We start from the raw sequence: 20,096 nt of genomic DNA, 5'->3' as shown, positions 1-20,096 counted from the left end.
AATTTTTTGTCACTCCAAATATTTCTGGATCTAACTGTAAAATTCCTTGCCCTGCTGTAATAAAACATTTTTTAACACCAGTGATGGTGCAATGTTTGAAGTCAGTAAAAAAAAAAAAAAGTGGGATGTTGGAAAGGTAGTCCCGCATAAAAGAATCAATGTATGAACATATCCTTCTAGGCCAACAACAGTTGGTGGTGCAGAGGGTTTTACCTGCTTGCCCCACTGTGTTAGGACATATTAAGCAAATAAAAAACTTACTCTGTCCGTGTCTGCTTCAGTTAATCATCCGATGCCAGCAGGGTGCTTTAGGCTTTTCCTTCCTGCGTGCACTAGGCAGACGAGTGGAGCTGTTGGCAATATGTAAGGTATAACAGGGTGCCCCGGCAGGTGGTGTCCCTGAAAATCTTGAGGAAGAATAGCACTAACACTGCGTGGAATGACTACTTTTCTACCAGTAGTGTGTTCAACCAGAAAATAACCATCTCTCACAGGGGCGTGCTGACTAGCCAAGAGAACTAAATGCCCTTGCGACTAGTCACTGGCCTCATTAGCATGTAATGAAGGATCTTTAGAAATACTTTTTCTAAAGATCTCTTTATCTATGCTACTACTAGCTACAGGGACGATCAGGCAGGGATTCGAAATATGCACCCAAAACTGCTTCTAGTTCTGGGTGCATATTGCACCTGATAGATGTAGGGGTTTTAAGGCTCTGCCACCCCGCAGAGGTTACCAACTGTATAATGAACTGTATTCATGTTTAATAAAGTGTATTACTGAGAGTGGTGTGGCAACCAGGTGGCAGCGTGGCCTAGGAGATTGCTCCCCTGAGCTCCTGGTTAGGAAGGCGTTAGCAGCAGGGAGGTCTGTAGGGTATAAAAGGGCCAAGATAGAGGGAGAGGGCAGAAGAGTCCCCAGGAAGAGGGGCCGGGGACCGAGGGAAGGAAAGGGGCCGGAGACCGAGGGCAGAAAAGGGGTCGGAGACCAAGGGCAGGAAAGGGGTCGGAGACTGAGGGCAGGAAAGGGGCCGGAGACCGAAGGCAGGAAAGGGGCCGACGACCGAGGGCAGGAAAGTGGACGGAGACCGAGGGCAGGAAAGGGGACAGAGACCAAGGGTAGGAAAGGGGCGGAGACCGAGGGCAGGAAAGGGGCCGGAGACCAAGGGCAGAAAAGGGGCCGGAGACCGAGGGCAGAAAGGGGCCGGAGACCGAGTGCAGGAAAGGGGCCAGGGACTGAGGGCAGGAAAAGGGCCGAGGACTGAGGGCAGATGGGTTTCCTCACTTCTGGCCTCTTATAGTTGGGGCGTCTGTATCTATCAGAAGAAAAGGAACAAAAACCTCACGATTCATAGAAATCAGCGAGAGAAAAAGACCAAGAAAGTCTCAGAGCTGAAGGGGTTAATGCCGCCTGCCCCAGTAATGGGGAATCTCCACATACCTCCTGCAGAGCCGCACACTAGATATATGGCTGCTCTGTGCTTACAGGACCTGTGATGATGTCACATGGAGGGGAGGAGTCAGGGGTCACATGATCAGTTCCTCAGTGTATGCAGGACTCCGCTGTGCGGGTGTGAGGATGTCCGCTGTGCGGGCACCATGCTGGATGATGAGGATTTGGGGAGTGTGTGATGGAGATTTTCGTAATTTTGGTGACTTCTGTTTTTTTGGTTTTTTCCCATGTTTACGTTTTGTTTTTTTTTATGCTGTGATTTTCGTCTCTTTCGTGAATATAATTTTATATAGTAAGCCTCGTTGTTTTTGCTGCTTCCTGGTATTTGGCTTTAATCCCTTCACCCCAGGCGATTTTACGTTTGTCCGCCTTTATTTTTGGTCCTCTTCTTCCAAGAGCCAAAATTCTTTTAATTTTTCTGTCAATCTTGCCATATGAGGGCTTGTTTTTTGCAGGACGAGTTGTACTTTTAAATGAAACCATAAGGTTTACCATATAGTGTACTGGAAAACAGCAAACAAATTCCAAGTGTGGTGAAAATGCAAAAAAAGTGCGATTGCACGATTGCTTTGGGATATTTTATTCACTGTATTCACTATATAGTAAAACTGATGTGTCGGTGTGATGTCTCAGGTCGGTACGAGTTTGTAGACACCAAACATGTAAAGGTTTACTTTTATCTAAGGGGTTAAGAAAAATTCTGAATTTTGTCCAAAATGGCACACTTTTTGTGTCATATTCCATGACCCGTAGCGTTCTTATTTTTTTGAAAATGGTTCTCAGTGACTGCTTATTTTTTGCGTCTCAAACTGAAGTTTTTAATGGTACCATTCATGTTCAGATGCTACATTTTGATCGCCCGTTATTGCATTTTGCACAAAATTTATGACAACCAAAAAGTGCAATTTTGGTGTTTGGAATTTTTTTCCTGCTATTCCGTTTGCCAATCAGATTGACAGCGCAATATAAGGGGTTAACAGGTGTTGGCAGATCCAACTGCGCCTGCGAGGCACACATGTCTTCTTTACAAAATGAGCAGACATGTGCAGGGATCACCGCCGGATCACCGCAGCAGCCAGCGGTGATTACCCCTTCATGATTTAGGACGTATCATTACGCCCTAGGTTGTGAAGGGTTAAAGCTTGTTTAATACTGTCATGTGCGGATTACATTTGTTTTTAATGTTTTTCTATGGGGAAAATCTGCACATAAAAATCTTTGTACTCGCAAGAGAAACTGACAGGTTGCTGATTTTTAAAACTCACACAGATCAGTTTACGCAGCATAAAAAAAATCACAATTGGCTGGAGATTTCTATAAATCCCATCCACTTGGCTGGAACTGTAAGAATTTTAAGTTTTCAGAGCATCAAAAACTCATCAAAGGAACTGCACCTTCGGCCTCTTTCACATGTCCGTATTTAAACTGTCACGGATGTGTCTGGACCTTCAGGTGCTGCTGCTGGGACCAGGTGCAGAAGGGCCCTACAATCGTCCAGACTTAATGGATGCTGTCCCTTTAAGGCTAGTTTCACATATCCGGCTTTTCGCCGGACTGGGCACACTCCAGTACAGTGTGATACAGTGTGATACAGTACAATGGCAGCGCGGCAATTTCCGGGTCACATGCTCTGGTCACATGACAGCATGTGAAAGGAGCTTGTCGCGCTGCCATTGTACTGTATACACTGTACTGGAGTGCGCTGAATCCGGCGAAAAGCCTGATGTGTGAAACGGCCCTAAGGGCTTGATTTAGGGCCGTCTCACAGTGGAACGCATCTAGGTTCACGCCCATAACATCTGCGCTTGAACGCTTTGCGCATGTGTCTCCCAAGTATAGTGAATAATCATTCCATCTGACGCCGCTTCCTGCTGTGGGATCGCGCATAACCTGCGTCGCGGCCCCACAACCGGAAATGACGTCAGATGCTGCACGGCCGTTCCTGTGGCGCCTTTTGGCGCCATATACTCCTTATAAGAGCACAACTCCACACATTAAAATACATTTCCCTTGATAAAGACTGCGAAACACGCGTTGGGAAGCCTCCTTGTGGTCCCTAGCATGTAAGTAGTTACTATTGATCATATTTGTTATGTACTGATACATTCCACGCTTCTTCCCTCTGTGCATTGTCTGATGTTTAACAAGATATGATTTATGTGAAAAACATTTCCCACATTCTGTACATGAAAAAGGCTTTTCCCCTGTGTGCGTTGTCTGGTGAATAACAAAGCACGATTTCTTCTTAAAATGTTTCCCACATTCTGAACATGAAAAAGGTTTCTCTCCTGTGTGACTTCTCATGTGTGTAACAAGATTTGATTTCTGTGCATAACATTGTCCACATTGTGAACATGAATATGGCTTCTCCCCTGTGTGACTTCTCATGTGTGTAACAAGAATTGATTTCTGTACAAAACATTTCCCACATTCTGAACATGAATATGGCTTCTCCCCAGTGTGAGTTCTCAGGTGACTAACAAGATATGATTTATGTGCAAAACATTTACCACAATCTGAACATGAATATGGCTTCTCCCCTGTGTGACGTTTCTTGTGTGTAACAAAACTTGATTTATCTGCAAAACATTTCCCACATTCTGTACATGAATATGGCTTCTCCCCTGTGTGACTTCTCTTGTGTGTAACAAGAACTGATTTCTGTGCAAAACATTTCCCACATTCTGAACATGAATATGGCTTCTCCCTAGTATGAATTCTCTCATGTCTAACCAGACTTGATTTCTGGCTAAAGTATCTCCCACACTTGATACAAGAAAATCTCTTCTCCTTCATTTGAATTTTTTGATGTTTAACAAAAGATGTTTCGAGAGGAGAACTTTTTCAAAATTCTGAATGTGAAATTGACATCTTTGCTTTAAGAGCAGTTAGTTTTTTAATGCGTATTTTGTGACTTCTATTTTTCTTAGTAGTCTGTAATGAATCTGATGAGACAACCTGTTTCACAGGATCACTTGATAAGTCTTTGATGTGAAGAGATGATGGTATAACTGGAGTAATGGCATTCACTTCAATTGTATCCTGTGTGATATCAAAATCATCTAATTTAAAAATTGAAGATGTCCGTTGTCCCTCTGATCTTCTGTTACTGTCATCTGCGAAGAATGAAAGCAATTATTATTTATGAACAAAATATTCTTCAAATGTATATTTTTTTACACTACTACTTAAAATGTCCATAGAAATGAAAAGTTATGTTGCAAAATAAAATTCTGTAGGATCAAAAACATATTGGAGTTTCTGAAGTGAAGTGATGCTTTGAAATCAGGACTCGTGCCATGCAACGCATCTCCTGAAGACGTGAATTAAGGCTACTTTACACACTGCGATATCGGTCCCGATATCGCTAGTGTGGGTAGCCGCCCCCATCTGTTGCGCGATATGGGCATATCGCTGCCCGTGCCGCACAACATCGCCCACAGCCGTCACACATACTTACCTGTCCGGCGACGTCACTGTGACCGGCGAACCGCCTCCTTTCTAAGGGGGCGGTCCGTGCGGCGTCACAGCGACGTCACTGAAACGTCACTGAACCGCCGCCCAATAGCAGCGGAGGGGCGGAGCTGAGCGGGACGTAACATCCCGCCCACCTCCTTCCTTCCGCATAGCGGCCGGGAGGCAGGTAAGGGGAGCTTCCTCGTTCCTGCGGCGTCACACGCAGCGATGTGTGCTGCCGCAGGAACGAGGAACAACCTCGTTACTGCTGCAGTAACGAGATTTGAGAATGGACCCCCATGTCGCCGATTAGTGATTTTGCACGTTTTTGCAACGATGCAAAATCGCTTATCGGTGTCACACGCAACGGCATCGCTAATGCGGCCGGATGTGCGTCACGAATTCCGTGACCCCAACGACTCCGCATTAGCGATGTCGTAGCGTGTAAAGCCCGCTTTAATGTATATTAGATTCATCAATCACACACAGCTCAGCGATGTATCATGGAATCGGTGTGATATCTGTATGTCTACTGGTATGTTTCATTTCTACAATAACTGCCACATTTCTCTGAATTGAATATCCTTCTAACTCTTGGATCCTAATTCACACCTGTATGTTTCTCCTCCATCTTAAGTCTCTGGCTTTCTTGCTGTGAAGCAAGACACTGTTTCCTATCCATCTCTTAATTCACCCCTGCTGTGATTCTGTGACCTGTTTTGCTGTGATTCCTCCCTTCTACTGGCACCTGAGACTTAAGGCTACTTTACACACTGCGATATCGGTCCCGATATCACTAGTGTGGGTACCCACCCCCATCTGTTGCGCGACACGGGCAAATCGCTGCCCGTGCCGCACAACATCGCCCAGACCCGTTACACATACTTACCTGCCCGGCGACGTCGCTGTGACCGGCGAACTGCCTCCTTTCTAAGGGGGCGGTCCGTGCGGCGTCACAGCGACGTCACTGAGCGGCCGCCCAATAGCAGCGGAGGGGCGGAGATGAGCGGGACGTAACATCCCGCCCACCTCCTTCCTTCCTCATAGCGGCCGGGAGGCAGGTAAGGAGAGCTTCCTCGTTCCTGCGGCGTCACACATAGCGATGTGTGCTGCCGCTGGAGCGACGAACTACATCGTTACTGCTGCAGTAACGATAATCGAGAATGGACCCCCATGTCACCGATGAGCGATTTTGCACGTTTTTGCAAAGATGCAAAATCGCTCATCGGTGTCACACGCAGCAACATCGCTAATGCGGCCGGATGTGCGTCACAAATTCCGTGACCCCAACGACTCCGCATTAGCGATGTCGCAGCGTGTAAAGCCCCCTTTATGTGCATTCAGAGATGTATAAATGTGATGGCTCAGGTCTGCTATGACTTTGGTCTGGTGGGACTTTAAGTGGCTGGTCAGAATATATATAGAAACATACCAGAAATGTCCCAAAAATGACAAGAAAGTAAGAGCTACCTCTCTTTAACTGTTCTTCCTACTTGCATTATTCCATACTTAATCTCACCATGTTTACCTATGCCCTTACAGTCTTTGCTCTACTCATGTTCACTCTCCTTCGCTATCCCCAAACCCCAGCACTCTCCAATCAAATAATTATCTCCACTTCCCTCCTACCTTCTCATCTGTTCTTCTCTACTGACCTGCTCATAAACCTCAGATCTCTCCTAATAAGGCCTAAGCCACACGGCATGAAAATCAGTGCGAGTGTAGTGTGATAAAAAATCGCATTCCACTCGGACCAATTTTAGCCTGTGTGTCAGCACACGAGAGATTATTTTCTCAGCCCTAATCGGACCGAGAATGCGAGACTCTTTCTCTTGCACCCATTCAAGTGTATGGGGTGAGAGAAAAATCGCACTGCACTCGTGGTACACCTGTGTACCGCGAGTGCAGTGCAAGAATGGCAATAGCCGGCTACGGAGGAGAGAGGGAGAGATTTCCTTCCTTTCTCTCCGCAGCACCTGCCCGCCCCTCCTCAGAGCCGGCCCGCCCCCGCGCAGCTGAGGTCCGCTCGCACGGTCAGACCTCGGTCGCAGGGACACTCGCATGACACTCTGCTCTGTTGTACTACCATTGTGAGCCGAGTGTCTTGCGAGGGGATCGCAGTAATCCCCGTGTGGCCCCAGCCTAACAAGCAGAACATGCCAGCCACTCTCCTTCTCCCACCTGCTTTCCCTTTCTCTACTTCTCACTGCTGGTGACATATCTCCCAATCCTGGACCCTCACAGATGGTACCAACAATTATATCACCCCCTTATCACTCCCCACCTACTAGAAACTACCGCAACCTCTCCAATATAAAATCCATTCTTCTCTCACCCACTCCACCGCTCCTTTTCTCTGGAGCACTCTGGAACACCCGTTCTGTATGTAATAAACTGCAGGTCATTCACTATCTCTTTACCTCTAGCAATCTATCCTTTCTGGGCTTCACAGAAACATGGCCGACACCCTCTGACACTGCTTTCCCTGCTGCGCTGTGCTACGGCAACTTTCACTTCACCCACACTCCTCGACCTGGCAATAGACAGGGTGGAGGAGTGGGTATCCTTTCTAACAACTGCATTTTTAACCCAATACCACCTCTTTCCTCCCTTCTCCTGCCTTCTTTTGAAGTGCACTCTGTCTACATCTATTCTCCCTTTAGCCTCCAAAAGGCCGTCATATACCGACCCTTGGGCCCAGCCACTGCCTTCATTGACCAGTTCTCTGCCTCGCTTCTGCACTTTCTCTCTGCTGACATTTCCACTATGATCATGGGTGACTTCAACATCCCCACTGACACCCACCAGTTGGCAGCCTCCAAACTCCTGTCCCTCGCTTCATCCTTTGATCTAACTCAGTGGTCCACCTCTGCCAGCCACAACGATGCACATACACTAGACCTTATCTTCACCCGTCTCTGTTCCCTATGTAACCTCACAACCTCCCCTCTCCCCCTATCTGACCACCATCTACTGACCTTTTCAGCCCTGTCCTCCTCACCTGCCCCCCTTGTCCAGCACCTAGCTCACCCCCGTAGAAACCTTGCACATCTCAACAATCACACCCTCTCTGACTCTATCCTACAGCTGTCCGCCATATCTTCACTCCATGACACAGACAGTGCCACCATTTTCTATAACGCCACTCTCACATCAGCTATTGATTCGGTTGCTCCTCTTGCAGAGTGAGATGAATCAATAGACAACCCTGGCACAACAGCCTCACTAAAAAACTTCGGCAAGTGTCCAGGGCTGCTGAGCGGCGGAGGAAGAAAATGCACTCCCAGAAAAACTTTACCACAATAAAAAAATGCAACCCACACATTTTATTTGTCCCTCACCTCTGCTAAACAGGATTACTTCAGAACCCTCATATCATCTTTACCCCACAACCCCAAACAGTTATTCAATACTTTTAACTCCCTTCTCTGCCCACCACTGCCCCCTCCTGTTTCCCTCATCTCCGAGAAGACTTTGCTGCATATTTGAAAGTTAAGATATATCACACAAGGCAAGTCTTCTCTGCTCAATCGCCACAACCCCTTCATATAACAGACCAGTGCCCCTCCCCCATAAACTTTCTCCCCACCATCACCAAAGGAGAGCTTGCACATCCTCTCTCAAAAGTGCACCTCACCACCTGCGCACTTGACCCCATCCCCTCCCACCTCCTCCCCAACCTCACCACTACACTTATACCAGACTTAACACATCTTTTCAACCTATATTTAACCACTGGTACCTTCCTTTTGTTTTCAAACACGCAACAATCACACCTATCCTAAATAAACCTTCCCTCAATCCAACCTCTGCTACCAACTATTGCCTCATATAGCTGCTCCCATTCGCTTCAAAACTCCTCGAACAGCACGTCCATGCTGAACTTTTCTCCCATCTCTCATCTAACTCTCTCTTTGGCAATCTACAATCCGATTCCGTCCACATCACTGTACTGAAACTGCCTTGACCAACATTACTAATGACTTACTTACTACCAAAGCTAACAGTCACTTCTACATACTCCTCCTTCTAGACCTGTCCTCAGCCTTTGACACTATCGACCACTCCCTCCTATTACAGATCCTCTCTTCCCTTGGTGTCAGAGACCTTGCCCTCTCTTGGATCTCTTCATACCTTTCTAACCACACTTTTAGTGTCTCCCACTCCCACACAACCTCTTCATCCTGCCCTCTCTCTGTTGGAGTCCCTCAAGGCTCTGTTCTGGGACCCTTACTCTTCTCCATCTATAAATTTGGCCTGGGACAACTCAAAGTCCCATGGCTTCCAGTACCACCTATACGCTGATGACACTCAGATCTACCTCTCTGGCCCAGATGTCACATCTCTGCTGTCCAGAATCCCGGAGTGTCTATAGGCCATATCCTCCTTTTCCTCTCAATTCCTAAAGCTCAATGTGGCCAAAACTGAACTAATAATCTTTCCTCCATCTCACCTACATTCCCTACCTGATCTATCTATTTCAATAAATAATATCACGCTGTGGCCAGTACCCAAAGTTCGCTGTCTTGGAGTCACCTTTGACTTTGCCTTGTCCTTCATACCATACATCCAATCCCTCACCACCTCAACTCAAAAATATGTTCAGAATCTGTCCTTTCCTCAATTCTCAATCTACGACAATTCTAATACATGCCCTTATAATTTCCCGCCTCGATTACTGTAACATCCTCCTCTGTGGCCTCCCTGCTAACACCCTCACATCTCTCCATTCCATCTTTAACTCTGCTGTCCGACTGATCCACCTTACTCCTCACTACTACCCCACTTCTCCCCTCTGCAAATCCCTTCATTGGCTCCCAATCCTCCACTCTATCCAATTCAAACTACTAGCACTGACCTACAAGTCATCCATAATCTGCCTCCTCCGTATATCTCTGAACTAATCTCCCGCTACACTCCAACATGTAATCTCCGGTCCTCCCAAAATCTCCTTCTCTCCTCCTCACTCATTCGCTCCTCATGCAACTGCCTCCAAGACTTCTCACGAGCTTCCCCGGTTTTCTGGAATTCGCTGCCTCAACACATGAGATTATCTGCTACACTTGTGAGCTTCAAACGGAACTTGAAAACTCATCTGTTCAGAGATGCCTATAGTCTCCAATTACCCTACCGCCTCATCACCGTGCCGGAACTGCCACCGCACCAACAACCCACCTACTGTCTCCTCCCCAATATCCTATAGAATGTAAGCCCACAAGGGCAGGGTCCTCTTCCCTCTGTACCAGTCTGTCTATTGTAACTTGTATATGTATTCTGTATATAACCCCTTCTCATGTACAGCACCATAGAATCAATGATGCTCTATAAATAACACTAATATTTTTGGGTAGTGTGGCGCCCTGGACAAGCCAGGACGTCACAAGCACTACACCAACACACCCCACACTCCCGGTCAGGCACACCAAAGTCAGACAAAAACCCTTGTTGCCTCCCTCCAGGGGCTGATGTTCACACCAGGGGGTGGGCCAGGTGGTTGGTCCCGCCCACCGAGGAGTTCACAGTCCTGGAGGCGGGAAAAAGAGTCAGTTTCAGTTTGGAAGTGAAAGTGAGAGGAGAGTGAAGTGGAAAAGGAGCAGACAGAAAGTGGTCCGGGTGTGTGGCCCGGACGGAACAGCAAGGTTGGCAGATGGTGGTGACCGTCTGCAGGAGAGGCCTATTGGAGCTAGCCGTAAGGACCATGGACGGGCGGTGGCCCGGCGGTACCGGACCAGTACGCAAAGAGAAGCCAGCACCATCCGGCAGGGGCTTACGGACCCCGGCAAGGCTAGGAGTCGCCGTGAATTTGTCAAATCCGCTAGCGAAGGGAACCTACTGGGTTTCCCAGCAGCCAAGTCCCGACAGAAGGCAACAGTCCAACCGAGAGAGGGAAACACAGTCACCGCCAAGGCTAAAGTTCCCAGGGCCAGAGCCTGCGGGCAAAAAGGGCTCCTTCAGCAACCTTCAAGCTGGGGAGCGGGTTACCGGTGGGAACCCATTGGAGCCGTACACACTACACAGGTGCAGGGAAAGGCAGTCACCATCAACCTGCCGGGAGGAGAAACACCGCAGCCGTCTGTGGGACCCGTCCATCCAGCCATCTGTTTTACCGGAGACTGTGTATTCGTTACTGGCTGAGTGAGTACTACCGTGCCGTGCGGCACAGCACTGCCCCTGCGACCCTGCACCTCACCAGGCCCTGTAACCCGCCTGCCATCCATCCCTACCCCATCACCGGGCCCCGGGACAACCAACCCCCTACCCACGGAGGGGAGAACTAACATCCAGGCTGCTCCCTGTCATCGCTCCCGGGATCCCCGTCCAGAGCAGCGGTGGTGTCACCAATCTCACCACAACCGTGGGTGGCGTCACGGACAATATCAAATCCCCACAATCAATTCCCCCTTTTCACTCACGGGCGAGGAACGCCGCTCGAGTCCCCGGGATCCGGCCCACCGCTCGAGCCACCACCGGGCAGCAGCCGGACCCGAGCAGTGGGTGAGCGCAGCGTCCCCTCCTCCGCCCCCGACAGTAGTTTATCAGAATCCTTTTTAAAGTCCGTTTGAAAATAAATTGAAAAGTCAGGATAAAGGGAAAATTTGTTATTGCACAAAAATTCACACTTGTCTCTCTCTGCACATTTATTGTTGTACATAAGAAATGCAAAGTTTAGCCAAAATTTCTGGACCTGGTCTTGTAGGAATCATATTATCACATTCAGCAGCACAAAATGGAGAGAAGGGAGACTCATCAAATAAGATATCAGGATTCTAAGAAGGAAACAGCATCATTATCTTAGAATTTCTCTTAGGGGCCCATCATATATTTTTCTTCAAGTAATTTTCTAATTTGTCAACACATTCTACGTACGCTGTCATTTGTCTTTGTTGTTTACAGATCGGGGGCATGTAAGGGTTAGCATCTTCTAATTCCAGGAGGTAGGTGTGTAACGCCCCTGTAAACGGGTCGTTACAGGGATTAAATGTTACCCCATTTTTCCCGGGCAGGAGGAAGAAGGGTCCCCACAACACACACTAACATCACACTGGCAGGAAGGAGTTAACAGCATTTGCAGCATGAAGTTTGTTCTGAGTCCATGACTCATCCTGTCTCATTAATGAGCAGGTGGCTGGACACAGGCAGGTCCCCATGACAACCAAGGGGAGGGTGGCCTGAAGGAGTGAGTTTAGTGCAGAGCACACAGAAGTTTAGGCCGAACGTCAGGGGCTGCAAGGGAGAGCAGACGTCCAGAGAACCGCTCCTGTTGAGGAGATGCCACGAGACCAGGGCTGATAACACCTAGAGGAGGGGAATGGAGCTGAGGACTGGGGTTCCCTGGAGCAAGTTGTACCCGGTGGCGGTTGTGTTAGGTCCGCTACCGGGGAGGAGAGAGACAGAGAGGCGGCGAGTTCCCAAGATGCTCTATGCCACGGGGACGGCACTAACGCACCGAAAGGGAGAGACCCCCAGAACACCTCACCGGACACCCCTTCCTCCTACCTGCCCAGGACCGACCAAAGGCTACAGGCGGCGAGGACCAGCACCCGGGTGCGCTGTGAAACGGACTGTAAATAAAGAACCACTGGAACCGCACACCGTGACTGCTGTGAGTAATGCCGGTGTCCCTGAGGACTGTTGCCCTGGGTCTCATTAACCTCCCGGGGCTCCCCCGCTCCACCCGTGGGGAGCGATTCCATCCGGCTGCCCGTAACACCTGCCCCGGAGAGAGACCGCGCAGTGGCGGCTTAACACCTAGCCGCAAACCACAGGTGGCGCTGCAAGCACCCCCGTCCCCGTCCCGTACCGTTTCCTGGGGAAGAGCGATGGCAAGCCCCCCCAGGGACCCCGTTACCCTCCTTCCGTCCCCCTTGTAATACCGGACTGACGGTTGGACTTTCCTTTTTATTGAAACCCGCCGGGAGTCACGGAAGCCGGGTCGGGCCACTCACAGCCTGACCCCGAATACCACCGGCCCGGTGACCGTGCGAGCCCTGCAAGCCCCGGCGTGGGCGTTTCAGGTGGATCCTCCAGGTTGTAAGTTCTAGTAAGAAGGACTTTCAGTGCCCAAAGTAATTTGAACAATTCCAGGTGGAGGAGCATGTGGTGGTCTAGCAGCAAAATGGTGTCGACACAATTGTGATATGTCCGCACTACACAACCGATTAAGCAGCCACAGCCGGTGACTGAGAAGAATCTGTTACTACTCTGCATTTAGTGGTCACTGCTCACCTGGGCGGTTATCTGTAGGAATCTCCTCTTTACTCCGCTCATCAGCCCTCACATATGTCTCTGTAGTATTAATATGGAGCAGATCTTCACCCTGAAACAAACATTGTAAAAGTCACAGACAGATGGAGACGTCACATCTCGACTCGAACTCGTGAACTAGCTCGCCTTAGGCAGTAGCTCTATCCATTGAGTCACTGCCTCTAATGAAAAGCATAGGAAGATTTGGTAATCTTGACCTCTATTCTGCAGTAGAGAATCTAGAAGCAGATTGTTCAGCTGCAAGGATGGATGGATGGATGGTGAAAGGAGGAAACACTGGCACCATTCAGCGAGCTAACCACTCAATCTTCCTATTTCAGGTTTAAACACGCATTATATGGCTTGTCAATTTCCTTGGATTCTAGCCACGGTGCTCATTCCAATGAAAGGCCACGCCTTTCCCCCTGACCTGATGGTTGAATAAAACAGCTCTTTTTAACGCATATTTGGTGAGTGCCTTCCGTCTCTTTTCACATGGACTGGATGGGCGGATGGATGGGCGGATGGATGGATGGATGGGTGGATGGATGGATGGGCGGATGGGCGGATGGATGGACGGATGGACGGATGGATGGATGGGCGGATGGACGGATGGATGGATGGGCGGATGGATGGGCGGATGGATGGATGGGCGGATGGATGGATTGATGGATGGGCGGATGGATGGATGGATGGGCGGATGGATGGATGGATGGATGGGCAGATGGATAGATGGATGGATGGGCAGATGGATGGATGGATGAGCAGATGTATGGATGGATGGATGAATGGGCAGATGGATGGATGGATGGATGGGCGGATGGATGGATGGGTGGATGGATGGATGGGCGGATGGGCGGGAAAACACCGGCAGTACCACACTCATCACCGCACACAAGCAGGCACTACAACCCCCATCATCACCGCACACGCAGGCACTCATCGCAGGCACTACAACCCCCATCATCACCGCACATGCAGGCATTACCTCAGTGACGTCCCCGCTGACAGCACGGCTCACGTCAGTTGCTCCATGGATATGATACAGAGCGCTTGTGTTCTACGGCGCTCTTGTCAGCTTCATGTAGCAGAGCTGGATGCGTCGCAGGAAGTCTGTGGATTACGTTGGACCTGGAGGGGTACTTGGGGATTTTAATAAAATGGTGAAAGAGGGTGTTTTTTTGTCTTTTATTCCAAATAAAGGATTTTTCGTTGTGTGTGTTTATTTACTTTCACGTACAGGTTAATCATGGAAGGTATCTCGGGGAGACGCCTGTCATGATTAACCCCGTTATTACCCCGATTGCCACCGCACCAGGGCAATTCGGGATGAGCTGGATAGTGTCCCAGGACTGTCGCATCTAATAGATGCGGCAATTCCGGGCGGCTGCCTGCTGATATTGTTAGGGTGGTGAGCTCCCCATAACGTGGCGCTAACCATCCTGACAATACCAGCCTCCAGCCATGTGAATTTATCCTGGCTGATATCAAAATTGGGAAGAACCGCAATTTTTTTTTTAATTATTTATTTATTTTACTGCACGATAGACCTGCCCGCCGGCGGCTGTGATTGGTTGCAGTGAGACAGCTGTCACTCATCGTGGGGGCGTGTCTGACTGCACCCAATCTTGGGTGTCGGTGGGCGGGGAAAGCAGGGAATACCTGATTGAATAATGAAGCGGCAGCCATTTTCAAAAGAGGAAAAGCTGCCGGAGCTTTGTGACAGCCATGCAGCCTCGCGCCCATGATCGGTAATTAGGAAAGAGAGAGGGATTGTGCTGGGGATGCTGGACGCATGCAGATATGCAACGTGCACACATAGGCTTACTGTGAAAAGCCACGCTTTTGGTGATTGAACCGTTATCGAACGGTAACTCGAACTGCTGAACTTGAAGCAAATAGTTCGAGTTCGTCGAACTTCTCGAACACCGCCCAAAATCACTCTAATTTGAAATTGGCAAACCGTTTGACTCGAACATCGCTCAACTCTAGTCATTACTACAGGACGGTATGAGAAGGGGATTTATTCTACAAGAAACATTTTGGCCAAAATGGGAGAATCTGGGCCCCGAGGCTGGAGACTTCTGGCTTCCAGCGTGTCAGTACAAGACGGGGTCCTTGTCCCTGGAACTTCTCTACTCGGTATAATGAGACTCACAGATCTTAATCATAAAAAGAACATTTCAGTAAAATAGAAACTGCCTAAATATGAGGAGCTTTTCTGATCTATAAGTCATGGTATAAAGAACTATGGAGATGGCGTTATTCTTCTGTATAAAATCCGTGCTGTTGCTGTAGCTCTATTATTTCTGTACCGGGGGTCCTCTGTATAGATAATCGTCCACCAGCATTTTGGATTGGGAAAATTGAGAAAGTGATAGAGGACATTTTGGTAATTGGTAATTTTCCCCCTTTTCTTTTTTTAAAAAAAAATAAATAAATAAATAAATAAAAGATAAAAAATAGTGGTTCATTCTCCCACCATTTTGTTTGTGCTCAAATATTACATTTTGGCTACAAAACAAAAATAATTTAAATTGATAGAAAATGTGTTCAAGGACCTTGTGTGAAGATGTAAAAACTCGAGGCTGAAGAGGCTTTATCTCCAAAAAGTCTATAAGGCCGAAAACACACTTACGCATAAAAAACGTACGTGTGACACGGTCCATTTTTCGGGTCCGTGTTCCGTTTTTTATGGGTGTTTCTCCGGTACGTTTGTCATCCGTGTGATGGCGTATGCTATCCATATGTGCGTGTAAAATGTCCGTGTATGCGTGTAAAATGTGCGTGTATGTGTACGTGGAATGTCCGTGTGGAATGGCCGTGTGTGTGATGTAAAATGTCGTTGATACATGTCGGCTGACAGCAGACAGAGTTGCGCGATGAGAATGAACTCGGGTGAACTTCACCCGACTTCATTGTCATACCGCAGCTCTGTCTGTGTCGCCTACTGATTAGCGGTCACCCGTGAAGGAATCACCGGTGACCGCTAATCCCCTGAGTGACTGAATTGAGCAGCGCGATTAGTGCTGCTGTCACTCAGGTTACCCGCGGCTAGCTGGATCCTCCCCCCGAGACCGCAACTCACCCGTGACTTCATCGCTGTCACTCGGGCGACTTGCTGTCACAGTTGGAGGATCCAGCGGTGGCCTCGAGTAACCTGAGTGACAGCTCAGCTGATCGCGCTACTCACCTCAGTTGCTGCGTGGAGGTGACAGAAGCGGCGGGGTTCTTCTGCAGCTCTTGTCACCTTCATGTAGCTGAGCTGGAAGCGACGCGGGACCTCCGTGGATTACGCCGGACATGGATGGGTATTTGGGGCATAATAAATTGGTGAACGAGGGTATTTGTTATTGTTTTTTATTTCAAATAAAGGATTTTTTGACTGTGTGTGTTTATTAACTTTAACTTGCCAATTAATCATTGGGGGTGTCTCATAGACGCCTGCAATAATTAACACTAGAACTACTGAGGTAGTCATTTTGACTACTTTGCACCATGTATTTCTATATACAGTTAGGTCCAGAAATATTTGGACAGTGACAAAAGTATTGTTATTTTAGCTGTTTACAAAAACATGTTCAGAAATACAATTATATATATAATATGGGCTGAAAGTGTACACTCACAGCTGCAATATGAGAGTTTTCACATCCAAATCGGAGAAAGGGTTTAGGAATCATAGCTCTGTAATCCATAGCCTCCTCTTTTTCAAGGGACCAAAAGTAATTGGACAAGGGACTCTAAGGGCTGCAATTAACTCTGAAGGCGTCTCCCTCGTTAACCTGTAATCAATGAAGTAGTTAAAAGGTCTGGGGTTGATTACAGGTGTGTGGTTTTGCATTTGGAAGCTGTTGCTGTGACCAGACAACATGCGGTCTAAGGAACTCTCAATTGAGGTGAAGCAGAACACCCTGAGGCTGAAAAAAAAAAAATCCATCAGCGAGATAGCAGACATGCTTGGAGTAGCAAAATCAACAGTCGGGTACATTCTGAGAAAAAAGGAATTGACTGGTGAGCTTGGGAACTCAAAAAGGCCTGGGCGTCCACGGATGACAAAAGTGGTGGATGATCGCCGCAAACTTTCTTTGGTGAAGAAGAACCCGTTCACAACATCAACTGAAGTCCAGAACACTCTCAGTGAAGTAGGTGTATCTGTCTCTAAGTCAACAGTAAAGAGAAGACTCCATGAAAGTAAATACAAAGGGTTCACATCTAGATGCAAACCATTCATCAATTCCAAAAATAGACAGGCCAGAGTTAAATTTGCTGAAAAACACCTCATGAAGCCAGCTCAGTTCTGGAAAAGTATTCTATGGACAGATGAGACAAAGATCAACCTGTACCAGAATGATGGGAAGAAAAAAGTTTGGAGAAGAAAGGGAACGGCACATGATCCAAGGCACACCACATCCTCTGTAAAACATGGTGGAGGCAACGTGATGGCATGGGCATGCATGGCTTTCAATGGCACTGGGTCACTTGTGTTTATTGATGACATAACAGCAGACAAGAGTAGCCGGATGAATTCTGAAGTGTACCGGGATATACTTTCAGCCCAGATTCAGCCAAATGCCGCAAAGTTGATCGGACGGCGCTTCATAGTACAGATGGACAATGACCCCAAGCATACAGCCAAAGCTACCCAGGAGTTCATGAGTGCAAAAAAGTGGAACATTCTGCAATGGCCAAGTCAATCACCAGATCTTAACCCAATTGAGCATGCATTTTACTTGCTCAAATCCAGATTTAAGACGGAAAGACCCACAAACAAGCAAGACCTGAAGGCTGCGGCTGTAAAGGCCTGGCAAAGCATTAAGAAGGAGGAAACCCAGCGTTTGGTGATGTCCATGGGTTCCAGACTTAAGGCAGTGATTGCCTCCAAAGGATTCGCAACAAAATATCGAAAATAAAAATTTTTTTTTTGGGTTTGGTTTATTTGTCCAATTACTTTTGACCTCCTAAAATGTGGAGTGTTTGTAAAGAAATGTGTACAATTCCTACAATTTCTGTCAGATATTTTTGTTCAAACCTTCAAATTAAACGTTACAATCTGCACTTGAATTCTGTTGTAGAGGTTTCATTTCAAATCCAATGTGGTGGCATGCAGAGCCCAACTCGCGAAAATTGTGTCACTGTCCAAATATTTTTGGACCTAACTGTAGGTGTCACGAGTCCAGTAGTTCCAGTGTTAATCTTGGACTTATTGGCAGCTATGGGCTGCCATTAACTCCTTATTACCCCGATTCCCAACGCACCAGGGCAAATCGGGAAGAGCCGGGTAGAGTCCCAGAACTGTCGCATCTATTGTATGCGGCAATTCTGGGCGGCTGCTGGCTGATATTGTTAGGCTGGCGGGCTCCCCATAACGTGGGGCTCCCCATCCTGAGAATACAAGCCTTCAGCCATATGGCTTTATCTTGGCTGGAATAAAAATTGGGGGAGACCGCACGCCGTTTTTTTTAATTAATGATTTATTTATTTCACTGCACAGTATAGACTCGTCCACCGGCTGCTGTGATTGGGTGCAGTGAGACAGCTGTCACTCAGCGTGTGGGCGTGTCTCACTGCAACCAATCATAGGCGCCGGTGGGTGGGGGAAGCAGGGAATAGTAGATTGATTAATGAGCGGCCGGCATTTTCAAATGAATTGAAGCCGCGTATTTTCGGCACAGCTGTTCCTCGCCGCGCTGGTGATCGGGGATTGGTAAGTATGAGCCGGGGGAAGAAAAAGACCGAGCGCCAATGTAAGTATGACTGAGAGCAGCAGAAAAAAAGGTAAGTAGACTGACTTTATTAAAAAAGAAAAAAAAAAATAGATCGCTGGTTTAAAAACGCACACGGACGAAACGTGCTGAACACGGACATACTCCGTGTGCGGTCCGTGCAGGCACGGACCCATAGACTATAGCAGGTCCGTGCCTGCGTGCTGCCGGCCAAAAACGGACATGTCGTCCGTGTAGAAACCGCACACACGTACTTACGACATGGACACACGTTCCGTGTGATTTTACATGTGTGTGCCATCAACCATAGAGTAACATTAGTCTCCGTGTCTCCGGTACGTGCAAATACGTACCAAACACGTACCGGAAACACGGATGTGTGTTGCAGGCCTAAAGGAGGAAGGAATGGCAACCCTAAATTTTTGTATTGGGAAGTAGGAAGAAGATGAGAGAGGAAATTTGGGGTGTTTATTTTGAGGGATGGGGCGAGGGTTGTAATAATTCTCCATATAGTGTAAATACAGGGACAAGTAAATATTTGAGCAGCTCTGGTCAAAATTAGAGTAAAGCGGGCTTTACACGCTGCGACATCGCTAATGCGGAGTCGTTGGGGTCACGGATTTTGTGACGCACATCCGGCCGCATTAGCGATGCCGTTGCGTGTGACACCGATAAGCGATTTTGCATCGTTGCAAAAACGTGCAAAATCGCTAATCGGCGACATGGGGGTCCATTCTTAAAAATCGTTACTGCAGCAGTAACGAAGTTGTTCCTCGTTCCTGCGGCAGCACACATCGCTGCGTGTGACGCCGCAGGAACGAGGAAGCTCTCCTTACCTGCCTCCCGGCCGCTATGAGGAAGGAAGGAGGTGGGTGGGATGTTACGTCCCGCTCATCTCCGCCCCTCCGCTGCTATTGGGCGGCGGTTCAGTGACGCTTCAGTGATGTCGCTGTGACGCCGCACGGACCGCCCCCTTAGAAAGGAGGCGGTTCGCCCGTCACAGCGACGTCGCCGGACAGGTAAGTATGTGTGACGGCTGTTGTGCGGCACGGGCAGCGATTTGCCCGTGTCGCGCAACAGATGGGGGCGGGTACCCACATTAGCGATATCGGGACCGATATCGCAGTGTGTAAAGTAGCCTTTATTGTGAACAGTTAAAGGGAAGGTATCGTCAATTTTTTTTTTTTTTTCAAGAACTGAAAAAATATAAAGTATTAA

General features: G+C 48.1%; 1 protein-coding gene across 1 annotated transcript in view; it reads right to left on the bottom strand.

The window, feature by feature from the left end:
* The window catches only part of LOC142312963 (uncharacterized), a 240,666-nt gene that overhangs the window by 66,218 nt on the left and 154,352 nt on the right, over nucleotides 1-20,096 (bottom strand). The window contains 2 exon segments of the mRNA XM_075351951.1: nucleotides 3,528-4,242; nucleotides 4,411-4,568. Of these exon segments, the coding sequence (XP_075208066.1) occupies nucleotides 3,528-4,242; nucleotides 4,411-4,568 (873 nt within the window).

This window comes from Anomaloglossus baeobatrachus, chromosome 5 (genome assembly GCF_048569485.1).
Source record: "Anomaloglossus baeobatrachus isolate aAnoBae1 chromosome 5, aAnoBae1.hap1, whole genome shotgun sequence".
In the NCBI taxonomy this organism is placed as follows: Eukaryota; Metazoa; Chordata; class Amphibia; order Anura; family Aromobatidae; genus Anomaloglossus; species Anomaloglossus baeobatrachus.
This window is presented reverse-complemented; position numbering and strand designations above follow the sequence as displayed.